A 13,583-nucleotide genomic window follows, 5' to 3' on the forward strand; every position below is an offset into this window, starting at 1 on the left:
AAGCATTCAACAGCCAGGTGGACAGGAAGGATACTCTGGTGGATGCCAGCTAGCTTCTGTCCTTAGCCATTTCAGTGCTGGGGCTCTAGACTCATGAATGGAGTAGTCACAGTGGCAGGGGTGGAGACTGTGCACTGGCCCAGCAGCATGGGCTCCTACTCACCAAGGCTGATCTAACTACTTTCTGTGCTGATTACCTAACTTGCCAACCGCAGAGTACGCAGTGTGGCTCCATCCCTCAAGAAGATCGAACAAATTGATTACGTCAGATCCCTTCCAACCTGGAGGAGGAAGTCATTCTTTCACAGGATCCACTGATCCTCCTATAGACCGTGTCACCTAGAAGTACCTGGCCTGAAAGGCTTAGCGAGGGTGCTAGCCTGGGAATGACACTTGTGGGGTCAAGTGCTGCCCTGGAGGGTGTACAATTTGTGTTGAACCAATGGCTGTTTTGCAGTGCTCTGTCTCCATCAGTGGGAATACAGAGGTTCAGGAACCAAAGGGTAGAGGGAAGTGAGGCCTGTCTTACCATCATTTCCAGTGACTCACTTGTAGAAGCCTTGCTTTGTGTTCCTACAACTTTAGTCTCTGCTGGAAAGAAGTCCTGGTTCTTAGGGAGAGGTGAGCTGTTCCACCAAGGGACACAGCGGAGTTCCACTTAATCTGAAGCTACAACCATTACCTGGTCACTTTGGATTCCCATTCCAATGGTTCCGAAAGCAAAATGGATTATGACGGTGGCAGGGTATGATCAGCCCTGATTTTCATGAAGAAGCAGGGTTGCTGACACTTAGTGGGGCAGAAAGGAGACTATCTAGAGCTCGGGGGATCCCCCTACGCTGCATCGTGGCGCTTCTGTGCTCAGTAATAACACTGCAAGGGCAACTGAGGCCTTGATGGCCTGACAAAGGCAAGGCCACCAAGGGCTCAAACCCCTCAGGGACAAAGGTCTGGGTCATCCTTGGCAAGTAGTTGGAACAACTGAAATGCTGGCTAAGGGCAAGAGAAATTTAGTCGGGGCAGTAGCAGAAGGAAATGACAAGTACCAGTTAGAAGTGCAAATTCAAACTACACCGAGAGACCATTTCTCACCCATCAGATGAGTATACATCCTACAGACAACGAATTTTCTTGGTGAAGCTGTGAGAAAAAGACACACTCACACATCACTTGGGGGAGTGCAAAACGGTACAGCCCCTATGGAGAGGATATGCAATGTCTAGCAAAACGACATAGGCGTTTACCCATTTCTAGGAACCTATTCCAAGTATACACGGGCAACAACCTGAATTGACACTGGCACACAACTGCTCACTGCAGTACTGTCTGTGTTAGCAAAAGACCCAGAGGGACATTGTCAAGAGAGTTATACTTCTTTGTGGTAGCTCTTGGGAAGGGGTTGGAATCCAGACAAAATGCTGGATGATTTATTTGTTTCTGACTAATGTGTACTGAATGCCTGCTATGTGCTTGGTAGTTTATATATGTCACTCCGTTTAAACCCTTCAACCCCCCTGCACACTTTCTGGAAACAAATTTGTATCTGCAATCTTTAACACAGAAATTCTAAGAATATATCACGAAAACATAACCAAAAATGGCAACCATTCTTTATGCACGAAGATGCTTACTGCAGTATTATTTTTCAGAGTTCTTTTTTTTTTTATATATTTTATCAGTTATGTAAGCACATGGTTTAAAAAAAAAAGCCGAGCCATATGGAAGAGCTTATAATGGTATCAACAGTCCCCAGCTCCACACCTTTCTGTCCCAGTCTGGTCTCCAGAGGCAACCCCTTTAAGTCATTTCTGATTTTATATCTTCGAGAAGTTTCTTCTATGTCTTTAAGTAATGTGTTTGTGTGACTCCGCAGTTATCAGGTTGAGATATTGTGTATTAGCTTCCTGCTATAGATTAGACTAATACCTCTTCAAGAGTAAACACTACTCTTTATTTCTCTTTAGAGCCCTGGGACCTGGCTTTGGTACTGGCAGGAAGGGAGTGTTAAACAAATATTTGTTAAATAAAGGAATAACCTGAGTGGTCCAGGGAGGAGAGGGAATTGAAAGCAGAGAGAAAATTATCATAGGCAAAAGGTCAGAGCCCCCTTCTTCCTGATTAACAGGACCCTGATCTGGTTCAGGGTGGCTATGTCCACAGCTAAAATTGTTCACCTCCCATACTCCCTTGCAGCAAGTAGAGACCATGTGACCTGCCCCAGCTAGCGATTAAGTAAAAGTTGCTTAATAGAGCTTCTTGGAAGGTTTACAAAGGAAACCTAAGGCAGTTGGCATACTCTTGGGTCCTTTTCACCCTTTCTCATTCTTCTTTCCTAGAATAAGTGATTTCTGGGGACTTAGTAGCCATCTTGCAACCATATCCTAAAGATGGAGGACCAAAGCATTAGAAAGAGATTATTTTGAAGACATCATTCAATTCTACACCATCCTGGACTGCCTATATCTAGACCGTATGTTATCTGAGACAAATAGAGCTTTTATTTGTTTAAGATCATGTAATTAGATTTTCTCTTGCTTGTTGCTTCATGCTTTCTTAATAGAGGGAGACACAAAAAGCATGGCCAAAGGTTGATGGTTGTTGATGGTTTAAGAGGATTCTGAACATTTTCTGTAATAAAAAGTTTAAAAGAACTATGGAAGTGAAAAATACATATAAATCATCCTTGCAAATATGATTTCCAAAAAGTTTTGCAAGACATCTGAACTTTAAAATGTGTTGCTATGTCTTGTGACAGGACACCTTAACTTCTAAGAAGTCTGTGATTTTGATTGATTGTCTTAATGTTTTACACTGGTGATGACATTTAAATGGACAACTCGGTTTTTGAAGGAGGCCCAAATCCCTATAAACTTTCTCTTTTTTGCTAGGAGGAGATCACTGGCATGGCATCTTTTTCAATTTACATGGGAGAATAAAACCGCTCTGCAGCATTTCTCGCTTAAACAGAGGTTCAGAGTTTCACCTCATCTAAATTAATAAACTAAAAGGGAGCTAAGAGCAGAGGTTGGTGACTCCAGGTGGAGCTCAAATATGAGCCAACCAAATGGAAGCAAAATTAACCTTCATGTATTGGACACTTCTTGTGCCCAGCCTCACATCGTCAGTCGGGTTTTGACTTTAGCCATTGCTGCAGCAACCAGATCTGTGTAGGCGTAACGGAACAGCACTGGGCCGCAGCTGCATTGTGTTTCTCTCACTTCCTGCTTAGGGCTTCTCCGAAGCCACAGTGGGAAATGCCTATGGGAACTCACTGGCACTCATGCATGTGAGCCCTGAATGTGGGAAGAATTAACATCCCAAGGGGCAACCCTTGACTAATAGGATATGAGAACTGGTGGATAAATGCTCCCCAATTCTGAGACGCACTTCAGAAGGTGCTATGAGAGCAAACCAACTTATCGACTCAGCCTTGCGCTGGCTTTCTCTCCTTCCCTGGGGCTAGTTCCTCAGTTCTTGTAGTGACCAACTCATTCCGTTTTACTTTGGACTTCTCTGATTTTAGCACTGAAAGTCTCACATCTTGGGGAACCCCTCAGTCCCCAGCAGACAGGGATGGCTGGTTACCCCACCTGTTTCTCACTCCTGCACCCTGGGGTCACCTCGCAAATAAATCCCCTTCAGGCAAGTCTTTGTCTTAGGCTCTGTTTTCGGAGAGAACCCAGGCAATGATAATCCCTTCAGGTCTCATTGGGGTACATGCCTGTTTCTGAGATGTTTCTAATCAGTTCGATATAAGGACATCAAGTTGCAACCGGCTAAGAACATCTATAGAGCACCAGGAAGTGAAAAATTGTAGTGGCTGTTTCTGTTGTTGTGGATTGTTGTCTTATGGCTTTTGCCAGATGTCCATGGCTATGAATCTAGATAATACAGGTAGAGTCTTATCTGTGAGCCTGCCAGCAATCAGAGCAGACAAAAGAGCTCTTGTGTTTCTGTCTCCTGAAATGAATGTTTCCAGTTTCTGGATTAGAATTTTATCTGATTCGAAGCTGAAGTGTTTTCTTTCTTTTCGAATTAAGGTACAGCTAAGTGAATTTTCCCTGGAGGCTCCAAAAGGCAAAACTCTGGACCAGAGAAGGTTGTTTTCCCCGACAACAGAGAACTACCGCCCCCTAGAGGATAACTGTGTGCATAATGGTTCAGGGACGCTCAGGGCAGCGGTGTGCTTTCTAAAGGCATGCACGGTTTCTTCTCCTTAGAGAAAAAGTGCTCCTGCTTAGTCTTGAGATTGTCCAATAATTAAATTATTGTTTCTTCTGTTGCTTGAGTGAGAGATTTGCTCCCCATGTGAAAGCCCAGCTGCATTGTGTTTGAATTGGTATGAACGGAGGGATTGGAAGTGGGGAATCCAAGGAATTGAAGTTCCAATAGATTTTTCGGCTTCCTTGTTTCTGGAGGATTGGTCTGGACATACTATGAATGGCACAGAAATGAGTTTGACATCAAAGAAACTTTTGAATTATTTAGGCTTCCTCTGTAGGTTTGTATAAAATACTTCCATAATGTCTGTCAACCTCAGTGGACTTCTTATTTATACTGGTGTCAGGAGACCACTGAATGCTTATATAAATCTAAGATAAAGGGATTCAATATTTCCAGGGGGAAAATATTAAGAAATCAAGTCACACCTACAATACTTTAAATGTACTAGCCTTTTATGAAAAGCCCTCCAGGCTGAGAGGAAAATAAAACCTTCCAAATCACAGGACACTATGTTTACAAGGAGACTTGAGTTGTAAATTGCACTCTGTAATTTATGTTAATACATTGAAATAGATTTTAAAAATTAGTCTTCAAAAAGATGAGTCTTTTAACAGTTTTTTACTTAGGAAAAAATAGCTTCCAAGTGAAAAAAATGAAATAACTCAATTGAGTATTAAACCCTTTTGGTAAAAGGTAACTTTTACCTTCTTATAAGAACAAAACAATGTGTAAATAACTATGGGAAAAAAGTAAAACTGGGTTGTTATTACAAATTTAAACTCTATTCCTGCTTTCAGATCTAAGCTTTTAATTCAAAATGTTGTTGGATAGGAAACAGGAAAATCTAACTTTGGTATAATGGCTTCAAGGTTCCTGCCGAGTTACAAATTAAACATGCAGATCAGGCCCAATGATATGCAAATTAACATTAGGCCAAAAATCGTTAATTAGTCACGAAGATTTTAAGAAACCCTTCAGTGCTAAGGTTTAGAGAATTCCATTACTCCATAAAACAAATTTAAGGAAGCCCTTGATCCTCTCTGCCAAGTGGCCTGTGTGGAGACATGGCCCAGGTTCTTCCTTCCAGGGTCTGTTAGTTATGGGACTTCCTTCTGCTGCTCTCACATACATGACACCACCATCCAGCTTATATTTCACCAGAGACAGAGATTCAGCATAGTCTTCATTTGAATTCTCCTGTTAGCAACCCCCATGCTCTCTCATTTCTCCTCTAGAGTTCACGTTTTTCTAAAGCAATTTGTCCCTTGTTTACATGAAAACTATTACCAGTAAATGATAATGTGTACACAAATCACTGACATTGCTCTTCAGCTTAGTTTTAGTCTCTTCAAGGGTGTTTTCCCCAATTTTAGTTGATGACTCACCTTGGGAAACCAAGTCAAGGGAACAAGCTGTTGGCCTACCTGAGAGTTCCAGATCCACCTTGAAAAGACTGATGCTCTGGGAGTTCCGAAGGTGAAAGTGTACACCGCGCCCCCTGGTGGCTGAGCTGATGGTGACAGGCTAATGAGCAAACTCAGTTACTGGTACTTCCTGGAGGAGCTCCTACGTGAATGATGGCTACAGCCCTCACTCTCCTCAATTAATTGAACACCCTAACATTTTCCAACCTGCACATAAAGATACTCTGTGGGTGGGAACGCTTCTATCCTCTCCTGTACGCAAACACTTCAGCCAGGGTATCTCCTGAATGTTTCTCATTTTGTCATTTTCTAATGAAATATCTGGAACGATTGGTTGTTTGAATTCTAAGAGAAAAATGTCGATTTCCACTGAGTCAGTATGTAGTATTTTAGTTAGTTCAGCTTCTCCTGCAGAGTGTGTTTTCCAAGGAAGGAAAGACTTTCACTGCCCAACTCAACGGTGTGGACCAACTACTGATTCTGTTCCAATAACTCACACCCTCACCCTTGTGGAGTGTCCTCTGAATGTTGGTTTTGTTTGACCAAGAAGCTTGCCAGAATTCTGAATCGTGGACTCTTGATCTGTGCAGGTCTCTGAGAATCCTCATATTCAGGGGGAAGAACGTGTTCTGGGTATGAATGTGCATTTTCTATGATCCCTTGCAGTTGTGGAATTAATCGTAACAAGTGTAATAGAAGCCCTCACCGCCAGAGTGGGGCTGGATGGAGTAGATGAGGCTTTGAAATCAGCTGCTGTTTGTGACTTGGAGGAGGAAGAAAAAAGAAGATGTTACAGCCATCTAATCTTGCCTGTATTCATCCTTTATCAGATAGAATTATGCTTTACCTACTCCTCAGGTATTTTGCAACAATGTGCCTTTATCAACTAGGAGTTTTACAGGCAAAGCTCTCAAATAAACAGACATAAAATAGAAAAGTAAATAAATACAAGGAAATTAAATGCTAATGCCTGTGTCCTTAATAGTCTCAGTCAAAGCAAACCCTTTGATCAAATAAATTATGTTGTGAATTTTAGTTAAAAGATGACTATAGGTCTTGTCCTTTTACCACCGTGGGAAATAAAAATATGTGGTATTTCAGTTCCTGCAAGACTTCAAATTTAATTTTTTAATCTCTCTCCAAAAGCTGAATTAAGTGGAAATTTCAAATTTTCTGATTATTGTTACTTACACTATTGTTACTTACACTAAATATTATTTAAGAGTATTTAATTTTTTTAATGAACGAATATTTTATAAATTCCAGAAAGCTCCTGGCCATGTTACAGAGGAGCAGGCTGATCCTCTACTTTACCCCTAACCTGCAGTTAATTAGATTTCTATATGGAAAACAATGAAATTTGACTCCTCTTTTAACTATACTCTGAAATCAATTTCAAATGGGTTGGTGACCCATATGTGACAAAACAACAAGACTTCTAGAAGATAGTATTGGAGAAATTTTTTGACCTTGAAGCAGAGAAAATTTTCTTAAACTGGGCACAGTAAACATCAATCATAAAAGAAATGACTAAATAAATTGGACTATATTAAAATGAATAATTTCTATTTTAAAAAATACCATTAAGAGAGTAGAAAAGTAAGCCACAGCATAGATAATAATTGCAACACGTATAGCCAGTAAAGGGTTTGTTTAAAGAATATGTACAGAACTCCCTCATTGTGATAAGAGAAACACAGAGAACCCAATAGAAAATTGGGCAAGAGATATGATGGCAAGTCACAAAGGGTGGTATTCAAATGACCCACAGGCACATGAGAAAATGATCAACCTCCATGAACATCAGGGAGATGCAAATAAAGACACAACGAGATACCCACCGGAATGGCCAAATTAAAAAGATCAGCATAGTAAAAGAATAATAAATAAAATAAAAACCAAAATATAAAAAATAAAAAGATCAGCATGGCAAGTACTGATGACAAAATGGAGCAATAGAAACGTGACTTCTGGTGGTACTGGTGGTAATGCTGACTAACGGAACCATTTTGGAAAATAGTTTGGCAGTATCTACTAAAGTTGACCACCACTTCATGGGACATATAAATATCGTATATCCCAGCAATGCCACTCTTAGGTATATATACGACAGAAATGATGTGCACAACAATATGTACACATGCATACAACATGTACAATACAATAATGTTCATAGCGGCATTATTCCTAATATCTAAAATTTGGAAAGAACAAAATATTATCAATGATGGAATGGACAAATAAATTGTCACATATCCATGCAATGGAATATATTAGAACAATGAAAATGAATAAAATACAGCTCTATGCAACAAATTAATGTCTGAGGGAGTAGATGTGCAAAGACTTAAACAAAAAGGAGTTTGAAGAAGTGTCGTGGTCATGGAAAGGGAAAAGCAGAGAAGGGGAAAGAGACTTCTGATGAAACCCACAAAAATGAGGTCTGATAAATGCAAGGTGAAAATGGAAAGGTCATGGATGTTTGGAAGCAGAAGGTAGAAAAGGAAAGAGGCATCACATACTTCTTGAGCTTGTGCATTCTTGAACAAAAAATTGTATAAAATGTTGCACTGGTATGAAAATAAAAGTTTACATTATGGCATTGCTTATAAAATGTTCCATAAACTAGAGTCTTGATGCATCAAAACTCTCTTCCCTGGATGTTAAATAAACAATGTCCACTGAAAAGGAAAATATAAGAACACGAGATATGGAATCTCATGCAGATTCAAAGCTAGAATAAGGTGTTGCTTAAATAGCAACAGCTTGATAAGGTCTAGTGGCCAGTCTTATAGATGAAGTAAATGTTTCAATCTGCCTTAAAATGAGTACTTTAAAATGTTTGTTTTTCTCACTGGTGAATTGCCTGCTTCATATGTTTTTTCCATTGTTTGTCTTTTTATTGGTTTGTATATATTCTTTACATGTTATAAATCTTGCAAAGATCCTTTCCCATTCTGCTTCTACATCTTAAGTTTGTAGTGTCTTTTGTCATTTAGAAATTCAAATGTTTGATCCTAACTTCCTATACTTGCTGAGTAAAAGGAAAACTTTGATTTGCACAAACACTTCCCCAGCATGTATCAAAACAGAATGCTCTATTTCATCACAAGTGGTTCTTTTCTGCTGAAATTGATCAGCAATCATGAACTTTTAATGATCCCTGTATGCCAGCCAGATTCTAACTGATGAAGAACAATAGCATTTATTGTAGCCAATTGTGTGCGGACTTATGGACTCTATCCTACCAGTAGTGCTAGTTTTCACTGCTTAATTAGCATAACCCCTCCTAACAATTAACTCCCTGGTACATTCCCTTCCCTTGTTTGTTACTTCTGTTTTATTCTTTGACAGTCAATTACATAACCTCAGTGCCTGGATTGTAAAATTGGAAAATAATAGAACTTATCTCATAGGGTTATTATGAGGGCGAAATGACTAAGCATGTAAAGTGCTTAGAACAATGAGTTCCTGATACACAGTAAGTACCCAATACATTTGAATTATATTGTGATTACTATGTCAGAATCTTTTTCTTTACAGTTTGTGCTTTTGTCCTTATCTCAGAAATACTCCCCCAATGAATAGGGAGCTATTATTCAAGTGAATTGACAGGGCTTGTTAAGTGCTTGGATTTCTGGTGAAGTGATATAGGGAGAAGGATTTATCTAACACAGCTCTTATATTTCTGGTTCAGGCAATCAGAGCTGCAAGGATATTTGTGAGACATATAAAACGTGAACCTTCTCAACTACGAAAATGCCATCCTCACATCTAATGCCTTGGGAGAATTTCTTGGGCAAATAATACAGTCTATAAAAATATCTAGTCACAGAAAAGCAAAGTGTGATTATAAATGGTTTATTTCTTTAGATTATAATATTTGACACAATTAAATTGCATTTTAAAGACTGTTACTGCTGACAGTGCATAAAAACATTGCTTTTTAATCATAGCTAAGTGTCAAGAGACTAGGGACTTATCTCAAGTAGTAAATCGGAAAACAGACAGCACACTTTTGCAGTCAGACCCAGTAGATTCCTTAGATTTCTTGGGAGACATGAGCATTAATGCAGGCTACAAAACAATCCTGTGTCCCACCCTTCCCAATACCCCCACGCGGAATCAGGCACTAGGCTGGGGAGGGTTACAGCTCAGCATGAAGGAACAGCAGGGTGAGGAGGCCAGGCAGCAACAGGAGGAATGCAAGGCTTTCTCTCATTCCTGCAGTGGGAGGAAGAGAAGGAAAGGTTTCTCTATGGGATTTCTCAAGACGGGGGCCTCCCGTCTTTTCCAGCTTCACTCTAGGCTCAAAAAACCAAGAGAGTGGGCTCTAGTGTTCCCTATACTTGGCCAGCAATTAGACTGTCCTCTTGCCTTTCAGGGATTCCTGGAGTACTCAGGAATACCAGAGAGAGAGAATGAATTATGAGGATACATCCTTTTGGTTCTCTGAATTTAAGGTCACCTCGAGTGGACTGAGCTTTCAGGTCTAATGGGCCCCTCAGCTCCTCCCATCCATCACCACTTCCCAGGCCCCTGTGCTCACAGCTACAGGAGTCTCCATAAAAAAGGCCTTCCCTACTTGAGGCCTGCAACTCCCTGGCCACTGCGGGAGCCCTTCCATGTTTGTTCTTGTCTACCCAGGACGATGTTTCTGGGTCTGGACCTCTTTGAAGTTCATCTTTTGCAGCAGCATGTATACCCCTTTTTCCACTAACCAGTGTTAACTGGAGTTCTGCCTCTGAGTGGAATCTGGCTTCCTTTCTTGGGGTTTTCAGCTCAGCCTTCCTCACTCTGAATGAACAGCAACAGCTGGGCATGAGATGGTGGGCAGCAGCTTTCCTCTGCTGGATAGTTTACCTGGCTATCTCGTTACAATAAGCTTGACCTAAATTCAAAATTCCTACATGTAAAAGCTCAGAGTCCCCCAGTAATCACTCTCTGTGGTCCTATTCCTACACCAAACATTTCTCAGCAGCCCTTCATAGCATAAAGACTAATTTGGTTAAAACTTGTTGTTTTCCTCTCTAGCTCAGATCTACTTCTGGCTGGACCATGGCATCTTAACAAAACTTAACTTACTTCAACAACATGTACTGGAGCCCTGATTCAAGCCAGGCATTCATGATAGGCCCTGGGTGAAGAGGGAACAGGAAAACAAAGTCTCTGTCATTAAAGAGATCACCAGACTGTAAGCAAATTATTATCATAAAGACAGTGGGTGTATGGCTGCGATGCAAACAAGGTTCTCCATGTTAAAAAAAAAAAAAAAAAGACAGTGTGTGTTAAGCCATGGCTATGTGTCAGGTAATAAGTTAAGAACGTTTTTAATTCTCACAGATAGACTACTGAGGTATTCATTTGTATCCTCATTGTCCAAGTGAGGCATTTGAGACACAAGTTGCTCAGGTAACTTGCCCAAAGTCACGGAGCTAGTGGGGGTTGAGCCTAGATTATCACTGAGGTCTTCTGACTCCAAATGTGTGACACGGAGCATAGCACGATATTTAATTTTGCCTGAAAGTATCAATGAAGGCTTACCACTGGAAATGATATTTGAGGTAGATCTTGAAAGATAATTACTGTACTAAATTAATAGTGTTTTAGATTGAATGAAATATGGCATGAGGTCAAAGAGACTTCAAGCCAGAAGGAGCGATAGGTATAAACATATTCAAACCTGAGAGCCAGGACACCTTGGGAAAGGTTAGGTAAAGTGGAGGCAGCTTCTGATGGCACTTTCTCACTCCTCTCAGGGCTGGACAGTTAATAGCCTTTTTCTATTTTTATCTCTATCCATTACCGATATGCCTTCACTGGGGTCTGTGTGCTCTGGTTTTACCATCTCTAACCTTTATCAGACTGGGCATCATCCCATGCATGTGGTCTACTACTGTATGGCCCATTTGTGCAAAGCCTTTCAGTTCTTTGATTTCCTCAGCTCCAACACTATTTGCCTGCTCTTCAGTCTAGCCAGTCGCTTCGATGAAAATGTCCTCCAATCAACTCAGAACCTGTAAACTACCCACACTGGAAATTTCAAGGTCCACCATCCTGTTTTCTGACCATACTCTCCCCCTACTCAGCTTTCACTCTCTTTCTCCTAGAACACCTAGAGAACACCAGTTGCTCAACCTTCTTTGCTCACCATGGCTACCTGCTCAGTTTAGGCACCTTCACCTCCTGGCGGGATGCCTATAGTCACCACACCGTCCTGCCTGGAACCAGGTCTCCCAACTCCCCTAAACCTTTCCTATACCCCCTGACATAAGTAGTTTCCATAACTCATGTTCCCTGGTGCTCAGCAGATCTTTCTGACCTTTCTGCACAGCAAGGAATTTAAGAGCATGGCTGGACTAGAAACTCCCTGAGCTGCTCTATATTCTAGGACATCAGCCCTGTCTTTTTAGGATATTCTTCAGCAGTGGGTTCAATGCCCTATTTTCTTCACCCTGGTGGCTTCTGGTGGCAAAGCGCCCCCTCTTCAATTTCATGATGGCCCCACCACTCCCACCTGAAACACAGACCCAGACTTACCTGAGCTGTTGAAATTGCTGTCTTGTATTCTTGGATTGTTAGTGGAACTATAGAAGCAATTGATGTTACTCTTAAATTTGGGGGGACTTTGAAGAAAAATTTTATTGTATTTTTTTAATCTGTGTTTTGTACAGTGACTTCCTGATACACCTCACAGCCTGGAATTAGCACTTCCATTTCATTTGGATTCATAGAAAATGCTGTGATATTAACACTCAAGCAGTTTTTAATGATAAATAGTGTCCCTCCTTCTTTTAAATACTTTGAAGTAGCTATAAATTCATCCAGAGATGATGAGGTAAATTGGCCAAAATGTACATTTCCTCTCCCACTATAATAAAACTTGGTGCCACAACCTCTATAAACTGTGTAACAGTTCCCTGTAGCAAGAATCTGAAGAGCTCTTGTCAAATAATAATGGAAGGATTTGAACTGAAATTTATGTGAATTTTGATGGAATTCTCTTACAGCTTTGTTAAATTCTGTTGCAATTCTCCCAGTATAGGCCACTAGAGCTGTTCCATGGAAATCATTGAATTGATTTGAATACTTTATTCTGTTCTTTATTTACTTCCACTTTGTCTCTGCCATTTCCCATTCAATTTTTAAATTTCTATCCACTTTCAGTTCTTCTTTTAACAACTGGGGTGCTTTTCTTTCCATTTCTTCAGTACAGCCCTCACACTGATCATCAAATGCATTCTTGGCCATGCCTAGCTGACATGACTTGGCTAGCCATGCCAGGCCAGTCACCTGTAAAGAAGAGGCAGTGTTCCTTGACCCAGTCACTGAGGAACCGGTATGTACTGGATGCTTCCCAGAGCCCACAGCATAGACTTCTTGCTCAGCATGAAATTTGACGTGTTCCTGGCATAGGACTCATGTATGGTACACATATGAAGACAGTCTTATACTATGTGTAGTGCAAAAAGAAAAAGCTAGGCCTTGTTACTGTTTCGTTTCCTAATAGTTTATAAAATCTTTTCAGATTCATGCTCTCTAATGGGTCTTAGCCATAGACTCAACCATGGGAACTCTATAGTTTAAAATGGGAAAGCGAGGTCAGCAGGATGTGGGGTGGAAATAGGTGGTGTATATTACCTGTTGTGTTAGCCACTGAGTGAGGATTAACAAGTGAACTACTATAGCTAGAAGAGAGGTCATCTCCAAGTTCAAAAATAACTGCAAATAAATATAAGATAATGAAAGTGAGGTATGAACATTAGTTGCATTGTGAGTATGCCGATGAGTGAATTCTGTGTTAATGGATCCCTACTTTAAAGCTAGAAGTCCAGGCTCCTATTTACATTGCTTCCTGCACGGCTAACCAGGATTTTCTGTAAACAGCTCTGCCTGGGTCCTACCCATAGGGAGAAGGTAAATCTGACCTCTGGC

At 40.7% G+C, this 13,583-nt stretch overlaps 1 protein-coding gene across 1 annotated transcript; it reads right to left on the bottom strand.

Annotated features, from left to right (window-relative positions):
- Window positions 1-9,795: 9,795 nt before the first annotated feature.
- On the bottom strand, window positions 9,796-13,352 carry LOC105303689 (T-cell ecto-ADP-ribosyltransferase 2-like). The gene is given in 4 exon segments (XM_023521655.1): window positions 9,796-9,878; window positions 12,234-12,297; window positions 12,300-12,941; window positions 13,290-13,352. Coding segments are annotated over 4 exon segments (852 nt in total).
- Between the last annotated feature and the right edge of the window lie 231 nt (window positions 13,353-13,583).

Source organism: Pteropus vampyrus, unplaced genomic scaffold (assembly GCF_000151845.1).
Source record: "Pteropus vampyrus isolate Shadow unplaced genomic scaffold, Pvam_2.0 Scaffold311, whole genome shotgun sequence".
Taxonomy (NCBI): Eukaryota; Metazoa; Chordata; class Mammalia; order Chiroptera; family Pteropodidae; genus Pteropus; species Pteropus vampyrus.